The 19,513-nt window shown below is 45.8% G+C and overlaps 2 protein-coding genes across 19 annotated transcripts in view; both read right to left on the bottom strand.

Annotated features, from left to right (window-relative positions):
* HSD17B7 (hydroxysteroid 17-beta dehydrogenase 7) overlaps window positions 1–7,250 on the bottom strand; it is a 144,604-nt gene extending 137,354 nt beyond the window's left edge. For 14 of the 15 annotated variants that reach the window (XR_015721758.1, XR_006781834.2, XR_006781833.2 and 11 more), the window contains exons 1-3: window positions 7,128–7,250; window positions 5,200–5,403; window positions 56–148 (exon numbers count right to left, since the gene is read on the bottom strand). Coding sequence is in view for 6 of the 15 variants with exons in the window: in XM_045809689.2 (XP_045665645.1) it covers window positions 56–148; window positions 5,200–5,403; window positions 7,128–7,162 (332 nt within the window). In the remaining 9 variants the exon portion in view is untranslated. The remainder of the gene's footprint in view (window positions 1–55; window positions 149–5,199; window positions 5,404–7,127) is intronic. The other variant, XM_045809688.2, reaches the window with a different exon arrangement.
* A 3,754-nt stretch (window positions 7,251–11,004) lies between these two features.
* The window catches only part of DDR2 (discoidin domain receptor tyrosine kinase 2), a 184,401-nt gene continuing 175,892 nt past the window's right edge, over window positions 11,005–19,513 (bottom strand). For all 4 annotated transcript variants that reach the window (XM_087855945.1, XM_045809698.2, XM_087855946.1 and 1 more), the window contains one exon: window positions 11,005–17,804. In XM_087855945.1, the coding sequence (XP_087712071.1) occupies window positions 17,670–17,804 (135 nt within the window). In that variant the 3' untranslated portion in view covers window positions 11,005–17,669. The remainder of the gene's footprint in view (window positions 17,805–19,513) is intronic.

Genomic DNA, 19,513 nt, shown 5'->3' with positions numbered 1-19,513 from the left:
CCCAAAGGCAAAACCTGACTCCTTCCACTCAGTTCATCTAGAAAATGGACATTACCTTGAAAAGAGGCCAGAGAAAAGTGCTCTGAAATTCAGCTGTGGGTTGGGCATGATCCCAGCATTCAAATAGACGTAGTCTAATCTCTGAAACCTGTGAGGAAAACACCAAGACAAGACTGTTCATCTTCTCCAGAGCAACTGGAATAAAGAAAGCCTACGAAGGGCAAAAATGCTTTCCAAAGGGGATGCATGGCGACACATCAGGGTTACACCACTTCTTTCTCAACACTGTTTCTTCAGCCACAATAAATACGTGAGTATTCTTTTTTTGACAGTGACTTCAAACAGAATTTGGGGCGCTATAATGGGCTTTGAAGTTAAATCTTTTCAGATCAAGACTCCTTCCAGCTTCGTCCTCCCAATTAGGCCCTGCACCCAGTAAGCCTCTGTCTCCTTCTGGTCTTAGAAAGTTTTCTACTTTTCTTTCTTTTTTTTTTTTTTTTAAGATTCACATATTCCTATTGCTAAGTAAAATTTATGTAACGTTAGTAATCGGCCAATCTGATCCATCAATGCTGGAACCTGAATGCCAGTCTATCTACTAAAGCCACAGATCCACATGGAAACCGCTCACTGTTGGTGGCCAGGAGCTCTGTGCCACAAAATGATGAAAGCTCACAAGAACACGATGACGTTACAGAAGCTGAACAGGGGTCAGGCACTCTTGGAAAGTTCCCTCCAGGACACCTGACATGGAGAGAACAGTGACAAGCTGACTTGAGAGAGCTTTTTCATTTTTAAACCTACATAAGTCTTAATCCAGTGGGCTCCTCTTGAACAAGGCCAAGCCCGTCCTCATGATACTCACAGGCACCATGAATATTCAGAATATCTCCTACAATTCTATGCATTACACTATCTCCGTGCCCTCTTCTGTATAGTCCAAGACAATACGGGCCTTAGCTAACTTAAAATACATCCACGTTACCAATACATATGGCACACAAACATTTCTTGATCATTCTATAAGTAATTAGCAGCCAAATGACTCTAATTACTAAACTTCCTGTTTAAATGCTGATGTGGATACTACTGGGCCATGCATGTAAGCACCATAAAGTCATGTGGGCCCATCTACCTTTTTCTTTATTTAAAATCAATTTAGTTAACATACAGTGAATTATTTGTTTCAGGGGTAGAATTTAATGATTCATCAGTCTCGTATAACACCCAGCGCTCATTACATCACATGCCCTCCTTAATGTCCACCACCCAGATACCCCATCCCCCCACCCACCCCCTCCAACAACCCTCGGTTTGTTTCCTAGAGTTAAGAGTCTCTTATGGTTTGCCTCCCTCTCTGCTTTCATCTTATTTTTTTTCTTCCCTTCTCCTATGTTCCTCTGTTTTGTTTCTTAAATTCCACATAGGAATGTCTAGTTCTAGCCACGTTGTTGCAAATGGCAATCTCATTCTTTTTGATGGCTGAGTAATATTCCATTGTAAATATGGAATACCACATTTTCTTTATCCATTCATCTGTCAGTGAACATCTGGGCTCTTTCCACAGTTTGGCTATTGTGGACATTGCTGCTATAAATATTGGAGCGCAGGTCCCTCTCTCAATCACTGTGTTGGTGTCCTTTGGGTAAATACCTAGTAGTGCAATTGCTGGGTCATAGGGTAGCTCTACTTTCAACTTTTTGAGGAACCTCCACACTGTTTTCCAGAGTGGCTGCACCAGCTTGCACTCCCACCAACAGCGTAAGACGGTTGCCCTTTCTCCACATCCTCGCCAACATCTGTCGTTTCCTGACCGGTGTGAGGTGGGATCCCATTGTGATTCTGATCTGCATTTCCCTGATGCACGTGGGCCCATCAATTTGTGGTTGTTCCATTATCTAATGTGCAAACTTCCATCTAAGAACATTAACAAATTTTGCTTGAAGTGGAAAGGCAGTGCTCAGCAAAGAGAGGAAATTGCACCAGAACACCAAATTCACGTCTACCTTCAGTAAACGGCATATTTACTACTCTCAAAGATTAAACAATCGACACAATTGCTCTCTTCCAGATAAAGCAGAACTGCAATTTCTCACTAGTTTTTCCTCTGCACGTAGCTTCCAGAAGAGAGGCTCAGAAACAGAAAGCCCAGGTGTCAGGAATGGTGCTGCATTAGCCAACAGAAGGGCCCTTCCCAACCTCTCTTCAGTCGTACTCTACTTCAGGTCTACAAACACAGACAACCACTTGGGCCATTAAGGGCGGGAGAGTCTCGACATAAGCAATAGAGTACGTGGACGTTCCACGTCTGTGACTATCGCTATAACTAGCATTTGCTAAGTCTGGATGAGAGCACTCGTCCCAATAGGAGCGCTTCTGGGGATGAAATGAACACTCCGAAGCTGCAGGGAAACGCTGATGGCAGGTGCGTTACCTCCAGGCCCCCTCCCACCTTACAGCCCTGCTGCCTCAAGTTCCCGCTAAGTCATCTAACACACTAAATACGAAGTTACGAAGCTTGTGATAATTAAATATCTTGGAACTTTGAAGGCAACGGAGAATAGTCAATCCTATGAATGTTACAACCTAAAATCTCGAAAGTCGCTATACTGGAAAGGGCTATTCTTTTGTTTTCTAATTCATTAATTAACATATAGTGTATTATTAGTTTCAGAGGCAGAGTTCAGGGATTCCTCAGTCTTATATAACCTCCCGTGCTCATTCCATCACGTGCCCTCCTTAATGTCCAGCACCAGTTACCCCCATCCTCCCACCCCCACCCCTCCAACAACCCTCCGTTTGTTTCCTACGGCTAAGAGTCTCTTACAGTTTGCCTCCCTCTCTGATTTCATCTTTGTTTTATTTCCTCTCTTCCCTATGTTCCTCTGTTTTGTTTCTTAAATTCCACATAGGAGTGAGATTATATAATTGTCTTTCTCTGATTGACTTATTTTGCTTAGCTTAATACCCTCTCGTTGCATCCACATCGTTACAGATGCCAAGATTTCATTCTTTTCGGTGGCTAGTAGTCCATCGGGCGCGCATATATATGTATATGTGCACATACGTATATACATATCACATCTGCTTTATCCATTCACCCGTCAGTGGACATCTGGGCTCTTTCTAGAGTTTGGCTACTGCGGACATTGCTGCTATAAACACTGGTGCGGAGTCATTCTCAGAAAATGTATTGTCAGCCCTAAAGGGTGACTGTGGAAGGAGCCCAAACGTCAGCAGCGTTCCTGGTCTTGGGCTACTGAATGCAAGAGCCTGGTATGAACAGGATCCCATGATCGCCTGGGGCAGGGCACAGGTTAAGAGCTATGAAAGAATGTCTCAATCCCCCTTCCTGCCTCCGGTGATTGCTGCGCAAACATCTCGTCCTCCCTTACCCGTGACTGTCTCCCTGCGCGCCTGCAGGGAGGGACGATGCACGCCTGCTTTACGTCTTCCAGATAACTGCCATTCCTTTGTACTCCTTGCTACACTTTGATGCCTCTGTCCTTGCTGCTCTGATGAGAAACAGAACAAAAGCTACGTGCAGAATCCGGCTGCTGCTGCTGCCGCTCACAGAGGCGGTCCTGCACGCCTGCTCCGACCAGTGTCTGAGAACTTTGTTTCGGTGTGTGACAATTGGGGAGCAGGTGCCCCTTCGGATCACTAGATTTGTATCTTTGGGTAAACACCTAGTAGTGCAATTGTGGGGTCGTAGGGTAGCTCTATTTTCAACTTTTTGAGGAACCTCCATACTGTCTTCCAGAGTGGCTGGATTCCCAAAAACAGCATAAGAGGGTTCCCCTTTCTCCGCATCCTCGCCAGCATCTGTCATTTCCTGGCTTGTTAATTTTAGCCATTCTGACTGGTGTGAGGTGGTTTTGACTTGTATTTCCCTGATGCCGAGTGATGTGGCACATTTTTTCATGTGTCTGTTGGCCTGGAATGAGCTATTCTTGACTGAGGATGAAGATTCCTTGCTGCTAAATGGGAAATATAACTAAATCTGTACAAAACAGAAAGACAGCAGGATGAGAAGGTTCAGGGAAAGGAATGCCTAAAACCTGATTTGAGCTCAAAACTTCCGTACTGACTCCAGGGTTTTTAACTCAGTAAGAACATTTATCGTGCAACTTCACAGACTTGGAAACTCAAAGTTACGGAAGAGTACGGGATATGGAACCTAAAAACAGCCTTAGTTGTTTAGAAAGACGATGTGGCAGAAAATTCTAGGAGAAATGACATTTCACAAGAGGCTAAGGCTGAAATTAGAAGAGAGGGGTGAAGAAAACCAGCTCCACCTTCACTCTCTAACCTGTGCATTTGGAACAGGGAAATGCAAATGGGCTGGCAATCCCCATACATAAAACACAAAGTTGCATAATTCAGCAAATGCTTTTATCAAAAAGGCCTTCCTTGTTTTTACGGTACTTCATTTTACTGTCCAAGAAAATAAACCAGCTCTTGTTTCTTAAGGACCTCAATTACAAAAATGTTTGAAAATCAATTATCCCGCATATTCTTAGGGCTGAGTGTGGACTAGTGCGGGGCTCCTGGCCTTTTTGGATCATAAATTCCCACTAGAATTAAATAAATAAATAAGTAAGTAAGTAAATAAGTGAAGCATGCCCTCTTTCCCCAGAAAAAAATACATTGTGCACCTATATGCAATTCTGTGTACACTTTCTAGGGAGCTATACATCCAAGGACTCTATTCCTTCCTATGCCAAATATTTCTCAAATGCCTGTTGCATGCCAATTACCGTGCAGATGTGAACAAATCTTTACGGGCCTGTAGGGAAAAAAAAAATCTCTGAAGAAATAGGGTGCAGATGTGGGTTCTCAGACCAACCCAACCAATATCAAGTCCTACAACCTTCTTAGGCACCTGTCCAACGTACTTAAGGAAGCTGTTACATGGAGGAAAGATGCAAAAACTGTATTCAGAAGGGAGTTCCCATAATGTCCACACAACTAATCATACCTCAAGGTGTCCTCAAATTACTCCTCCTGAAATAATCACGATTATGACGGAGCATGAAAATGTGCTCCTGAGACACCACGGCTCACTCCGTCCAGATCTCCTCAGTGTAAGCTCTTACACTGCACCCGTGTCTTTTTAGGTTTTCTTCTCCTCTCTTATTTGACTCACTGCTGTGTCTTGCAAGCATGTGAGAGAAAACCCGTCAACAAGAGGCATACCTTTGCTTGAGCTCCCTGGCGGCCCGGATGACTGACTGGACATTGCTGACATCCACCTGCACGACGCTGACCTCGGCGGTGGGGTGAGAGGCCAGCAGTGCCGCGCGGACGGCTTCCGCTTTGCCCACGTTCCTGCACGCCAAACACACGTGCAGCTCCTCGTCTTCCTCCAGCAGCCGCTTGCAGAGTGCGAGGCCAACGCCACTGCCACGACAATTTGGAGAGAGAATACGGGTTAATCCAGCTGGTGCCAAATAGGAGGCATTGCTCTCTGGTTCAGAAAACCGCCTTTGTCCACATGAGCTCCCATGAGGAGCCCAGGCAGAGGGAAAAAGACTCAAAAACTATTCAAAGAAGAAGGGACACCCTCCCACCAACTTGAATAGTCAGTCACTTGCTCAGGATGCTGTCCAGTTTATGTTTCTCTCATTTTGCAAAAGCCCGAACACACAAACAGGTGTACTGCACATGGGAGCTGTGTCTTCATCTGCCGGTTCACGTTTTGTACTTGTTACGACACTCGTGAAAGGGATTCAGTACATCACCAGCAAGAGCCGAAAAGGGCATCGTATCAGCCGTTTCCTGCGTGCGTGTTTTCCTGAGCTGTCTGGGTTCCTCATGGGCCAGGGCTCTACCTCCAGTTGGCACGCTGCCACCACCTGGGGCACGAGCAATTCCCAATAAAGAACGGGCGGATCTTTCAGCAACACAACAGGAGTCAAGTCCCTCTCAACTACTGTGACCGAATAACCAAGAGGAGGAGAAAAAACTCAACATGCTTAAGCAGCAGGTAAGAAGAGGAAACATAAGACGGGCACCAGGAAAGAGCAGGAGGATGAGGGCACAAGTCAAAGACAGATAAACTACTTCAGAAATGGCATTTGAAACCGCACAGTAAATGAGAACACCACTCAGACCAGTTGGGCTGAGCACAGCCAAAGCCTGGGCCTTGCCAACAGAGCATCAAATATATTTGCCTTTATTCCTCCTCACTTGAGAATAACAGGTCTTTACAATAAATATCCAAGGGCATACATCACAATATACGCAAAAGTAAGAAACACACAGAAACAGTTCTGACCCGTTTACAGGACTTCTGCTTAGGAAGCACCGTCCGGATCAATAGTTCGGATCAACAGGGCACTCCCAGACACCTGCCACGCTGGCTGAGCTAATACCGATGTGGCTAGGTAACATAAAGCGGACTGATTTTAGATGAATTTGACATATCCTCTGCCTTAATCCCGCAAAACCTCCCACTGCAACACGCAGAAGAATGGTTTGGTTGGTGTCATCCTCCCCACATTATTCTCCGAAGTGCAGATGAGAAGTAAAAGCGGGGGACAGAAGAGGCCGAGAGGCCACATGGGCAGCCCTGGAATAATTAGGAACTGGCGTAATGGTTACTTGCACACCTCCCGCGCCTCACCAGGTAGAGGGTTACTTTTTTACGGGCGTGTCTAGGTGTCTAGCTCTGTGCTGGGTGGAATGAAACCCTCCCCCACCCCGTCCCACTGCTCATGGGTGTTGAAACTTATCTGGGCCTAAAGTCCTGCACAGATACAACACCGGGAGCACACGACGCTAAGCGCCGGGCACTGAGGTCGACACGGACCCGCTGGAGGAGGCTGGGTCCGCGCGCCAAGCGCCCTCGTCCCAGACATCAACAGGACCCCCGCGACGTTCCTGCTTTCCTTTCCGCCGTCACGTTTAATTCCAACACCGGTTACTGAGCGCCTCGAGCCTCCGGACGCCCGCACCGGGCGCAGCGGGGACCGGAGACAGCGGGGCAGGGGCTCGCGCGAGGCCCCACCGGGCAAGAAAGGGGATGCGCGCTCCCGGGAGCGGTCGCCGGCGGTGGCCCAGCCCTGTACTGCCTGCTTCCTGCAACCCCTGACCCGCTGCCCCAGCCGCCAAGGACGCCTCACCTGCTGGCCCCGGTGACCAACACCACTTTTTGCATGGTCTCCCTCCCCACCGCCGAGCCGCGCAGCCGGGACCGCCACCGCCTCCGGAGCGGAGAAATCAGTCGCCCGCCGCCGCCAGGCCCACGCCGCCGCTGTCCAATCAGAGCCCGGCGGAGACACGGCTCTCCTTGCGTCATCGACTCCACCCTGAGCCTTCCAATCGCGGCTCGCGGTGCGTTCCCGGAGCGGGGGTCGGGGTGGGGTGAGGTAGGCCGAGGGGCGGAGCCGGGCCCGAGCCAATCCGGACTCTCCTCGTCCCTAGGCGGAACAGGTGTGCGGGAGGACCCTCCCCGCTCCTTCTGCACCCGCGGGTTGCGGGGCGGGGTGTTCCCTCAGCCGAGGACTCGCGTGCAGGATTCATGGCACGCAAAGGATATCAGCCTGCCACTCTATTGCAGGAAGGCGTCAGGATTTTTGCACCAGAACGCCTTATTTTAGAGGAAAGGTTTGGGTCTAGGAATTAAAGTTTGGGTATTATTATCTACTTTGTTTTCCACTCCTTTTTGGAAGTGTAGATCCTGGCACTGTGCCACTTTACAGACCAGCTTCTGGTCCCAGATCCGCTATTTCTCTTTATAAAATCATCGTTGGAAAAGTGAACATTGATTTCATTAAAAATGTTATGTAGCATCATGCATGAATAACCAATTTTCAAAATTTGGAACATGGTATGAATCAGAGTATCTAAGAACTTAATAGGACATTATGAGCGGTGTACTGTAAGCTCCTACTTCAGTGTTTCTCAAACTCTGTGGTAAAAGACCCATTTTGTTTTTCCAAGCCATCCCAGATGGGTACTTTTCGAAAATACGATAACAATGCATTATTAGAAAAATGAAATAAAAAGCAAAGGATACAAAATACAAGCCCCAATTTTTTATTAGATTCAATGCATAAAAGAATCTTCTGCCAAACTGCTATTAAAGTTCCTAGGCTTCCTCTAGGTTTCTATATTTATCATGCATTCGTAACAAGGTGACCGTGACTAGTCTAGGTTCACACTAAGTAACTCCACACCTCATGTGCCTAACTCTAGGGAACATACTTGAATCTATTTCATGGCCTCTTTCAAAGTTTCAATTATTTACGCACAGCAATGATCCCTGAGCAATGTGAGACTGATATAATTTATACGGGCTTTCGAAATCATAGAGGTCTTGGTTAATTTGATATTGTAACAGTCCTCCCACTTGCTTTAAGTTTATGCCCTCTTTGCTTGCTGACCTTGGTCTTACTGACCCTTGGTCTGCAACAGAACTAACCTACTTTCCTTGAGATTTGCAGACCACTGGCCTTAAGGAGTGAAGAACCAAATTTTGCCAGAAGATAAGGTCTGACTACATTCAAAAACAGCTGCCACGGATACCAGCAGGTCTGTTCAGGGTCATGTTGACATACAACTAACCGCCTGGGCACCTGCTTCTCCTCCATGCAGCCCCCCTCCCTTTTCCCATGCCTTCCTCTTTAAAACCCTCCACCTTCACCTGGATGGGGAATATGATCTTTGAAAAGCTAGTCCACTGTCTTCCCAGGTTGCTGGCTTCCTGAATAAAGCAACCTTTGCTTTCCTACCACCTCTTGTCTCTCAAGTGTTGATTTCATGTGGCAGCAGGTGAACCTGAGTTCAGAACTGGTTCTCCGCCCAGGAACAATATCAACTAGTTTAGTAATACTTTATCTTATGCCAATAAAATTATATGCAAAAAATAAATCCAATTTTTTTAATATTAGATTCCTAAATCATTAAAACATCTTTATTGTTATCTGGGTGGAACTCAGCTCCTACCCTTATGCCACTTTCAACTAAAGAGACCAACAATATATTCTGGGGGTCTGAGAGTAAAATTAACCCCAATCGTTACAGTCTAGACCCAAAGGTTCCCTTTCAAGTGTCCTAGGGCTCAAAAGTGACATGTAGAAGGAATAAGAGTTGTGGGGCTCATTTCTACAAAGAAGGGGGAGGGGGAGGGCTCTGGAGACACAGGATCACCACAATTTTGGGATGACAGCCAGTACAGGACCCACGGTGAGTTAAGTGAAGACAGGAGGACCGGAGCAAGAGTGGCAGGCTCCTACAAGCATGATGTCCATCCAATCCAAGTTAGGAAACCTTGGTCTTCGCTTCCCTCTTTCAATTCAGGTTGGGCCTTTCAAGGTTCTTCAACCTTCACAAGATGGGCTGAACCACTAGAGGTGCCAGAGAGACCAGGAGAACAGAAATCTGTTGAAACAGATGGCACTGAATTTTGTATTTTAAAAGTATATAATCAAATGTAAGACACCTCAGTAACGGTTATAATATATAGTTTTTTGATAGGTGAGTAAGTATGGCTTTCATCGTCCCAAACTGGTCATCTTGAGTTTATACGGTTCATGGGTCTGTTTTCCTGGAAACTGGAAGAAAAACCTGGTATGCAACGATCCCATTTATCCCTGGCAAACCTTGGCCCCTTGAACAGAATAGTAAACACAGCACTCCTACCTTTGACTACTTACTACCTTATAAAATAAATTTGCCTCTACCCTAAATGCGGAAACTGATCTCTGGTTCCTTTGATGGTGCCTGAAACAGTCCTTAGGTTAGATGAGTAAAGGTGCCTTTAGCACCCAGGACAGAGCTCTGATTCTGGGTCCTCAGAATCCTCTCTGGAACTGACGTGCCTTGGTTTACAAACAGGGGCAAAAGAACCCCTGCCAGTGGGGCCGTGTAGCTTTTCTTGTGGGTATCTTTCATCTGTCTCCTCTTCAAATCACCATACAGTCAGCCTGGCCCAAACCTTCTCTAAGAGTGGGATCTTACCCATTTCACAGGATAGGAAGAGGTACAAATGTTGCTTATGCATAAGGAGTTACTCAGTGTGACTCAAGGACCAGAAGATAAGCGTGTAGACTTCTTTTTCAAATACAAAGTGAACATAAAATTCTAAGTGGCAATAAATCAGTAACAAATTACATACTCAGATAAATGCATAGCATATAGATGTCATATCATGTGCAAATACCTATCACTCATACCTTCCTTTAAAGCTTGACAACAGAGGTTGACAATACAATCGTATCTCTCTGAACATCTCTGCTGTTCCTGTTTACTTTTTTTCTCCTTTGCTTCCAACCCCATCCCCACTGCACAGATACTTAAATCCCTGGCCTTTAGCCCTGGAATCAAAGGGCTAAAGTGTGTGCCTTCATGAATTATTATTGTCCTCTGAGTATTCTCTGGGATTTTTATCCATTCTATTATATATCATAGCCATTACTGAAAAAATATGTAATTATTCCAAAAATTTAAAGTATAAATATATTCTTCAGGGATTAAGTAAGAAACATTGTTGTTGCTGTTGTTGTTGTTTTTGGTAGGGGGGAGTGGTTCATCTTAGTTTCTCTTATGAAGACAGAGTCTGTATCCTGGTTGTTCATAGTTTTTGTTGCTTTTTGTATGCCTGGGTGGTCTTGAGCCAGATGACATTTGGATTTAGAAGTGATTTCTATGTATCAAACAAGACCATTTTGTAATGACAACAATAAAGCGTCTGCAATTAATTCTGGACTAGATTCTCCAGAACTGGACTCAGGTGATGACCCAGGACCCCGATCTCTAGTATGTTTGGATGTGGCAGAGACCAAGATGCTTTTCTTCCAAGAAACAGCTGAGTAATATGTGAGAGGCCTGTGTAAGGAACCCTCTGCTGGATATCCCCAACAAACAGGCACACACACCACGCACACACACCACTCCCTTGGGTCCATCCCTGTGCCCCAGCGGGTCTCCAGCAAGACTGTAAAGAGTAAAGGTAACCAAGCCCAAAACTGGTGCTGTTGACACAGAAAGAAGGATCCATCAGTAGCATATTTCTTTAATCATTGTTATTTACAATTTATCATCTGACAGACTTACAGAGAATAAATAAAGAAAATATACAATTGGTATCTTGTTTCTTTTTCTAATACAGAGAACTTCTACGTATTCTATTTTGGAATGACTATGATAGTTTGAAGCAGAGACCAATCGGTTTGCTCTTTACCCCTTGACAAGACACAGCATCCTCCAAAGCCTACGAAACAAGGCCCAGATATTCCCTCCTCATAGGAGGAGTGAGCCATGTTGGTTCAGAAATTCAATCCTCAGAAGAAGTTACCAGAAAACAGGGTAGAAGAAGAGGATATCATGAGTAGTAAAGGACATAAAACGAATAGGCTAGGTTACAAACTCTTGGGTGTGTTTGCAAGAATCCTACCCAATTCCAACTATTTCTAAGCCTCTTTTCAAGAAAACAGGTGATTGCCTTATCGCATTGTGCTTTCCTCTGAGGCTCTGCAAATTCTTCCCTCATATGCTTTTGTGAATGTGGGTAAGCACGGGCTAGCTGGGGACTCTGATCCTTCTCCTTTAGAGGTTCTTGACAGGTGTCTGCTGGAGAAACCAGAAACCTTGTTTCAAACAGACTGGGTTTGGTGCCAGAGTCCCTCCCTGCTCTTGATGGGGTGCCTTAGAGAGAACTGCCTTGCACTGCTGTCTAATTACCCCCAAAGAATGAGGGGTAGTTATCTCCATAAATCTATTTCATCCCTAGAAAATATACATACGGAGAAGGTACTTCACCAGATACGTACCTGAGCACTTTTCTTTCCTTTTTTTTTTTTTTAAATAAACCCTCTGCATTATAGAATTTAGTTCTCCCTAAATTCACCCCAGTTGTGCTGGATGACAAGTTTAGGTTTCTGTCTTTTATTCATTCCACAAAACACTTAGCAAACATTTATTGAGTGCTCGCTATGAGCTTGGAACTTGACAGGCCATGCGGAAGGCAGTGGGAACACAATAATCATCTTGTGATCCACGAACAGGGCAGGTGACAGATGCCATCACAAGACTCACACCTGTTTCAATCTCCCCACACCCCGGTTATTTCTGTGTTTACATTTAATTTGGTCCATTGTAGCTGTTATTCCACTTAAGAATTGATATTTAGGCAAATGAAATGTCTCTACTACTCTATGCCATTGTCCTCTATTCCTTCCACAAGCCAGCCCTGGTGCCATTAACTAAGTGCCACCCAGCTCTTGACCAAAATACTGGTTTACCCTAAGTCCCCTGCCTGCCACCATTACAACCCTACTCACTTACAGGAACCACAGGAACCATCTAGAATGCCCCACACCTGATTCTCTGGCCAGCAAGCTCCATGCAGGTCTCACCGTCTCTGTGTTTCCAAAGCCCTCTAAGTTGTTCTTGGATTGTTCCAGATGCTAAACAGCCAAACTAGTCAGAAAATGTGGCAGCAGTCTAGGCAGAATATTGCTCATTGATAAAGGAACTGATTAATTTGTTATATTCTCTTTAGAATTTTGTAGAATTGTATCCAGATAGTGTTCTTCTTGCTGCATCCAAGCAAGGCCAGTGTACAAATCAGAAAGGCATGAAGTATCCAGAGACTAAATAAATACATGTAAAACAAAACAAAACAACTGGTGAAATCTGAGCAAGGTCTGCAGTTTTGTTAATAGTATTACAAATGTCAACCTTCTGGGTTTCAAAACAAGACAATGGTTATGCAAGATGTTATCAATGGTGAAAGCCTGGTGTTAGGGGAAGGAAGCTCTACTATTTTCCCAACTCCTTGTGAGTCTTAAAAGTATTTCAAAATAACAAGTTTTTTTTTTTTTAAAGATACAGCAAGTAAATAATTACCCACCACTTGTCTGCCACCAAACAATGCATCTAATTGTGCCAGAGAACTCAAAATGCCAGAAATCCAATCACCGTTAACCATTCTGGTCTCTTTCTGTCTTGATTCAGCATTCCAAGACACTTACCAAGTGGAAAAGACATTCATCTGTTTCTATAAAACTCTATAAAAATGTTAAATTTCAATTCAGAAGGATTTCCCAGCATAGATCAGGATCTGCAACTTCCAGAAATATTTAGGGACCTACTGTATGACCTGAAGGAAGTCAAAGGTCTTACTGAAGAGACCAAGATGGCAGGTATATAAATTCAATTTCAGATCAAAGACTCAATAGCCATATGTTAGAGTGATCTAAGCCCTAACTGTTAAGTTTCTTCATTTTTTTTTTCAGTTTTGGGTAAAACAGATGCTGTTCTGTTTTAGAACATTTCCTTGGAACATCTTCATCCCTCCCTCTTGCAAACACTCCCCTTCTTTTGTTCCCCGTTACTCAAAACACATGGCTTAGCCCCACATCATGGCTTTCTTGTGGGAAGTCTGGATGGGACTAGAAAAACACGTGGTTCCAACATGGCACGTACCTCTTTGCAATGATACCAAACAAGACTTAGTCTTGTCTAACTTTAGCCTGTTGTTTCACTGTTTCCCTGTGGCCTTTTTCGGCACGGCAGTGATGGGCATTATTTAAAATGGATTTGGTGAACAGAGAAGCAAGAGAAGGGAAAAAAGACCCATGAAATGCCATGAATTCCCTATCTCTAGGTGCTCATTTCCAAAGAGGCACTTGGGAAACACGGTCCGGTTTAGGCAAAGGGTTGATTTCTTCCCACCACCAGGATCCCCAGCACTCACAGCGGTCCAAAAGCCACAGTCACTCTAATGGGCCCCTCCCCTGCCTCCTCAGAAGGAAGAAGACCCTTCCCTGCTGGTTGCTTACGTGGTCCTGTCAGGACTTGCCCTTTCTGAAAACCCTGAAAAGCTCCCCTCCTTTTCATACGCGGCACCTGCCTTCTCATTTTTTAATAAATACTTTTATAATCTCTATCATCCAGAATTTCTTTCTCTATACACAGTTATCCTTTATCTTCAAGACACTTCCTCCTCCTGCGCTCCCTCAGGCCTCTCTTCAGAGATTCGCTCTCGAGCGTCAGCACAGGTTCTCCCTGTGCCACCTGTTTCTACCTTGCTGCCCTGCCCCACCTGCGTCCTTCCCGCACACCCTCCCTTACCTCTTTTTGTGCTGCCTTCTCTCTGGTCCCCACCCGCCACCCCCACTCAGCCACGTGCACATTCATTGCTTCATTTTTTATTCCCCTTCCGTACAATGCTCTTTGTTATACTGTCTCTCGTGCACTTGCAAGTGACCTTTCCACGGCACGAAAACCACATTCTCTCCCCGGTGTCTTTCCTATTCCAGATCTCCTCTGATCACCTACGTGTCTGGACAGCACAACAAGATGTGGACCTAGTGATCAGCCCATTCACTGGCGAAAGTACAAATTTAAATCTGCTGATCTACAAACACAGTCTGGACATAAACTATTTCACGTACGTCACGAAGAGGATGACTCACGACACACGTAACAAAGCCCCCTGGTTGGCTGTCCCTTTTCCTATGTCCCTTTCTGCAAATTCCCAGCTACATTCCTCTCATCAAGGTTGGAGCTACTTTTAACTTGGACGTACGAAGCCTTTGCCGTGGCCTCTACTGGGTCTCCCGGGCCTGTGCCTCGAGGATCTGTGGGTCCGACCCGGCTAGACGCTAGACCTGTCTCTGTAATAGAAGAGTCTCAGTGCCAGAAAATGAGCGTCCTCCTGCCAGGACAGGGTCACTGGATGGGCTAACCCATGCTTGCCAGCCACTTGAAACAGATCACGCCGTGACTCAAGGCCAGGAAAATCCAGACGTACTAAGTTGATTTTCAGTATGATTTTTTCTATATGGGGTCATGGGATGCAGTGAATTGACGCAGAAAGGTACGCAGAAAGAAGTGGCGAGATGAGGCAAAGACGGGGAAATGATGTTTTCTCTTGCCACACAAGCAGTCGTGGGCACGGTCTGCACGGAGCCCTCCCAGAGGCGTGCGGATGAAGGAGAATCGGCTGCCCGCCCTGATTTCAAGGCCCTTTGATTCTCCTGAAGCTAGGTGATTAAGTTTATGCGTCACCGGGAGGTGGGCAGGGAATGCCAATGAAACACTGCTTCTGGGGAGCCTGTGAGGGTGTTTCCAGATGACGTTAGCATTTGAATGGGCGCGTTGAGTAAAGCGCACTGCCCTCTCCCGTGTGTGTGTGTGTGGGGGGGGGCGCTTATCAAATGCACCATGATAAGGGAATAGAGGAAAATGGAAAAAGACAGAGGAAAGGGGGATTTGTGCTCTCTGCCGGACCGCTGAGCTAGAACGTCTCCTGTCCTCTATTTCTCGAAAACTTTCCTGGGCCTGCAGCTTGCAGGGGGCAGATGGTGAGACTCCGAAGCCCCATAATCACGTGGGCCAATCCCTTATAATAAATTATATATATATCTATGTATATATATCCTATTGGTTCTGTTCTCTAGGGAACTCTCTAACACATGAAGTTAACCCTGGTCTTGAAGGCAGAGGATAGGGTGCAAGGAACGTCTGGCCCTGCACATATGAACTGAGATTATGGCTGTGGAAATGCCTGGTACACTTCAAAGCACTGTACCCACGGCAGCTGTGACTGTTACTATTAGAGTGAGTTCCCTGCAGGATTCCTTCTGCTGACCACAATTTTCAGAGTAGGAGATAACCAGATCAGGGAATCCACATCAACTGTGGATCCAATTATCAACCAGCCCTGCACATGTCAGGACTGGGAGAGGCTTCAAGACCATCTAATCCAATGTCCTCATTTTACAGGTAGGGAAACGAAGTCCAGAAAGGTACATTGACCTGTCCGAGGTGGTATGCTTGGCTTGGGGCAGAAGTAGGACCAAAGCTCCCACACCAACGCTCTCCCGGCTCCCAAACCTACAATCTCCACAGAACGAGCCCTGGGAGAGACTGGAGCCCAGAGTCAAAGGATAGTGATGGGGGCAGCTATTTGCTAGGGTCACAAGACGATCTTGGGGATTTGGGAACTTTGCTTCTGCGCTAGCCTGGAGCGATGCTGAAGGCTGAACAAGGGGGAATAGTCAAGTCCCTGAGCGACTTTGCACAAGGGGGACCAGGTGAGGGCTCCAGAAGCAGACCCAAGGACTCAAGACTATTTCTTCTGAGCTTGGGAAGTTTATTCTGTAAGTTTTTCTCGTTTCTCCGCAGTGGGAGTTGAGAGGCCCCCTTTCCTGCTTCCCACTAAATCTGAGCCCTTGTGGGGCATAACGCTCACAGTCTATTCTGAGGGGACTCATTTGACAGCATATCAGTCTCCATGAACTCTGAACCCAGACCTTCCCGATTTCTCGTCTACTGGCCACACCATCCCTGAGGAGCAGGAGCCATGAAAGACTTCTCTTTCGTGCTCACCCTGTGTCTCTCTGAAATCAAGGACTCTGAGGGTTAAAAGGACATTAAATTTCATGTCATGCAACCATTTACCTTGTGTTTGAAAGCTACAGCTCCCTGCCTTTCTTCAACCTACATCTTAAGCTCTTCAGTGACAAAGGACTCCTCCCGCCCTCTGGAGGTCGTCCGTTCACCCTGTGTGTTCTGCTGGCCAGGCTTTCTCTAGGAAGGAGTGGACATCTATCTGCTTGTAACTTTCCTCCTTGGCCCTCATTGGGCAACATTCTGGAAATGTGCAGATCTACTCCCTATTACAGACGGCCTTCAGACGTGGGTCCTAGGGGATGCACCCACTGAAAGAGCTGGAAGACTTAGAGAAGATGAACCAAAGGGCCTATGATCCAGACATCAAATCACCAGTCTTTACTGATTCAAAACCAGGCTCTCACCGAAACACACACCCAAAAACATCTGAACAAGAAAAGGACCCTCTACAAAAATCACAGGTGACTAGCACACCTGTTACCTGTCCTCCTCAGACCTCTTTCCCTATGTCCATTCTCTGTTCAAGAATCCTTCCATACACGAGGTACTTTTTTGGCGAGTGACAATTCCCCTTCCTACAGCCCTGTTGTAGACATTCTCTCCTACACGCACCCTCTGTGTTGCCTACGCATATAGACCACATCCGACATTACCCTTGACCCCTGCCCACGAATGAACAAAACACCCACTCCGAGAAATGGGGGTTTTTCAAGCATATATCGTCTGCTTTGGCAGGAGGGGGAAACGCAGAGGGTAGGACACGTCCAGAGGGCCAAATTAGGAAACCAAGGAATCTACGATCAGTTGCCGAATACCAACCATTCCCTCCGATTCTCCACACTTACCGAGTGTTCTCCCTAAGCCTCATCTCATGTTTCCTAAGTATTCTTCAAGTTTTTCTTTCTGAAAATGCGTTTTAAAAGGTGACATGGGAAAAATATTGTAGCATCTGCACATTTATAAACATAGCATATTTAACCTTTATAAATTATCTAAATTGTCTAGCCTGCTATCCAACACTTTGGTATATTAAGTAAGATTTCTTTACTAGATTTTATCTGCCCTAGGCTTTTTTTTTTTCTTTTTTTAGTTCTTTAATGTAAAAAAAAGAGTATATATGGGTCAGGGGTAGAGAGTGAGGGAGTGGAGTGAAGGGAGGCCAGGGACAGAGAGATAGAAGCCAACAAGCCTCCGTCTCCCAGGCCCATTCAATGTCCAGATGGAGTGGCTTAGGTGTGGGTGAGTGGTAGGTCTTGTGAGAAGGACCTGGGCCATGGGAATGTCGCCAGGCAGTGACGGCATCACTCGTCCCCTTGTTGAAGGAGCAGAAGGTGGATTTCCTGGAACGAAGGACGGTGCTTGGTGTCTCTCCTCCAGCAGCTTAGCATCAGCTTGTACACAGAGTCAGGGCAAATGGCAGGCTGGGGGAGGTAAGTCTTTGAAAATAAAAGTGAACAAAAACCAAGAATGTTAGAAGGAGGGCAAAAAGGAAGTGTAGCTGCATTCTGGTTTTATTTGCCTCCCTCCCTGCTTGAACGGGATAACCAAAACAGCCATGTTGTCTGTTCTTCCTACTCCCATCTTGGCCCCTGTCCTCTTCCCTTGTGCCTAATTGTCTGGACCAGGATCCCCGGATGGACCACTCTGAGGTCCCTACCCTCACACAAAATATGAACCGGAAGCAAAAAGAGGTCTCAGACTGAAAAACAAGTGGCTACAACACGAAATCCTCCATTTATGGCCCAAGCACGTTGAGGTTGATCTTGGCCGAGCCAATCATGGGGGGGGGGGGGGCGGGGAGTGCGGCACGTTGTCTGGGCACCTCCACTGGAATAGGACCCTAGCTGGACACAGACACTTCAATGTATCCCCGTCCCAGGATGTACCCATGTTGCTCCTATCGTCATGTTCTCTGTGACCCCCTCCCCCAGACTGGGCCGCAAAGAGGAGTCTGCGGACCACAAAGCCCACCTCACAGCTGATAGGGTTGAGAAATGATTGTCCCTGCATTCTAATGTCAAACTTTTAAATTGTGAATACTGAAAAGTTAGTAATAAAACTGAACGTAATTAAATGTTGTAAAATGTAGTCAGGTATAAATTTGATCAATTATGTTTAGTAATTAATGTGCTCAATTTAATAAATTTTAATTGACAATTTAAACTTACACCTATCGGCGAGAAGTTTACTCAGCACATAATGGTAATATTTGATTTCGACCTTGGCTTCACCCAAATACTTAACTTCAATCATTTGGTGGTTGGTGAAAATATATTTGGTTCATTACTAGTATTTCGTGAAGATGAAATGGTGGACCCTTTTAAGCTGAGTATTCAAAAATAAATAAGAAAAACAAAATCCTGGAGACTGTTAGGAATTAAAATGAAACTAAGTCAACCTGGGGTCGTGATGGATTAGTCCAGGAGAAAAACCATTTTTTCCTTGGTCCACTCACTTATCTTTGCACAGAGGAGTAAATTTGCCCTTTGCCATAGTAAGAAAGCAATCATTTTTATAACCAAGTAGATAAGTTGGATCCTGCTCCCAAAATCTTTGCAGAGTGTCAAGATAAAATGAAATTCCAGGACCTCTCCCTCTTATTTTCAACCTCCTTATTGTCTTATCTCGTGTGATTCCCTTCTCTTTTGCTTGCTTCAATGTATTTAAGTCATTGGAGAATCAAGCTTTTCTTTTCTGCAGGAGCCTTCTCCCCATCCCCAGCTGTCAGCCCGACCTGCCATGCCCCAGGGCACTGTGACCAGGCACTCTGGGGAGATTCAGTGCTCTGGCTGCATCAGCAAGCCCTAAGCCCTAAGTCCTACATCTCACGGGGACTTTACAAACTGAGCCAGCCAAAGAAATCTTAGAGTATCCTGACGGGGAACTGGGAACCTTGTCAGCGTGGGAATCCTGCTTTTCCCGAGTACTGAGAGGCCACAGTCGAGGATGCACCTAATTGTCTCTGGGTATTTATCTCTAGAAACATTTCTAGGGATGCCTGGGTGGCTCAATAGGTTAAGTGTCTGCCTTAGGCTCAGGTATGATCCCAGAGTCCTGGGATCGAGTTCCGCACTGGGCTCCCTGCTCAGTCGGAATCCTGCTTCTCCCTCTGCCTGCTACTCCCTCTGCCTCCTTCTTCCCCTGT

The sequence above is a fragment of the Ursus americanus genome, chromosome 2, assembly GCF_024610735.1.
Source record: "Ursus americanus isolate L20-20 chromosome 2, mUrsAme1.1.p, whole genome shotgun sequence".
In the NCBI taxonomy this organism is placed as follows: Eukaryota; Metazoa; Chordata; class Mammalia; order Carnivora; family Ursidae; genus Ursus; species Ursus americanus.
The sequence above is the reverse complement of the archived record's forward strand: the minus strand, read 5'-3'. Positions and strand labels throughout refer to the sequence as shown.